This window comes from Amphimedon queenslandica, unplaced genomic scaffold (genome assembly GCF_000090795.2).
Source record: "Amphimedon queenslandica unplaced genomic scaffold, v1.1 AMPQUscaffold_12004, whole genome shotgun sequence".
Taxonomy (NCBI): Eukaryota; Metazoa; Porifera; class Demospongiae; order Haplosclerida; family Niphatidae; genus Amphimedon; species Amphimedon queenslandica.
In genome coordinates this window covers 12,891-14,082 of record NW_003547757.1, presented here as the reverse complement: position 1 = coordinate 14,082, position 1,192 = coordinate 12,891, and the positions used below count along the sequence as shown (strand labels likewise).

Genomic DNA, 1,192 nt, shown 5'->3' with positions numbered 1-1,192 from the left:
AATGACTCGACTGTTGTTGTTGCTTTTCGTGGGAACAAATTCATTCACGAACGTTGTAACTGACTTATCTTTTTTGCGAAAGAAGATTATATCCACTTCACAGGAATATGCTCATGGAGGCTTTGTCAATGCTCTTAATTCAGTTTATCGATCCATTGAAACTAGCATTGCAGATGATTTAGGAAACAAACGACTTGTCATAACTGGCCACAGTCTTGGAGGGGCACTGGCTTCACTGCTAACATTTAATTTGTCTGTCGAATATCGGGATTCTGAGCCTGTGCTCTATGTTTATGGATGCCCACCTGTCGGTGATGAAAACTTGTCAGCATTCTTTGAAGGGAAGCCTTCATATGTCATTACTATTCAAGGAGACCCAGTTTCTACTGGAACACTTGTGACCATAGGCCCGTGGGCTGGTCTATACAAACCAATGGAGGAATTCTACTTGCCAAAAGCTGCAGGTCATAGTCTGAGTGACTACATTGAGCAGTTGGAGAAGTTGAACGAGAAGAAGTTGGCTCTGATTTTTGAGTAAACTGAAAACATTTCACTATTTAGTTATAATAGCTTTACAGATGTCTAGCTAGTAGACCTATGTATTGCTTTTTTGCCATTTTGCATATGTCTAGATAGTAGACATGTCCATTTCATTAATATCTTTTAAAAACTGAAAGTTTTTATACAACTAAAAGTGGGATTATTCCCACATATGGTGCTGTCATCAGAAAATTAGCTCTTAAGAAGAGTATTTAAATACACATTGATCATGGTAGTAAGACCTAATGGTCTAGTCACAAATAAAATTATTAATCTCACAATTAATCAGTCAGACACAACAAAATTACTATAATTACCATACAAAGTATAATTATTAAAGTAATTAAAATATTATGGTCAAAAACAACAGGAGTCAGTACTAATCAAGCACGAGGGAATGGTATCAAGCTGAGCTAGACACGGCTAGCTTGTTCAAATGTTCCATAAAAACTTGTAAACTAACATCATTAGTTAAAACAGGTGCAGCACCACTTCCATCCTAAATGCAACATGTAACATGCTCAAGCACAGAGTAAACAACATACCTGACCCCAGCCATACATGTTGTTATGAGTCTGTGACAGGTTCACTTTAGAGAGGAGAAACCTAGCCTGACTACCCATATGCTCAGTTACCACATACTGTGGCATAG

General features: G+C 37.6%; 1 protein-coding gene across 1 annotated transcript; it reads left to right on the top strand.

The window, feature by feature from the left end:
- Positions 1-103: 103 nt before the first annotated feature.
- On the top strand, positions 104-538 carry LOC105315013 (uncharacterized; the record flags this gene model as incomplete). Its single annotated transcript, XM_011409502.1, has 1 exon — positions 104-538. A coding segment is annotated over one exon (435 nt), but the record flags the coding sequence as incomplete, so codon positions are not given.
- Between the last annotated feature and the right edge of the window lie 654 nt (positions 539-1,192).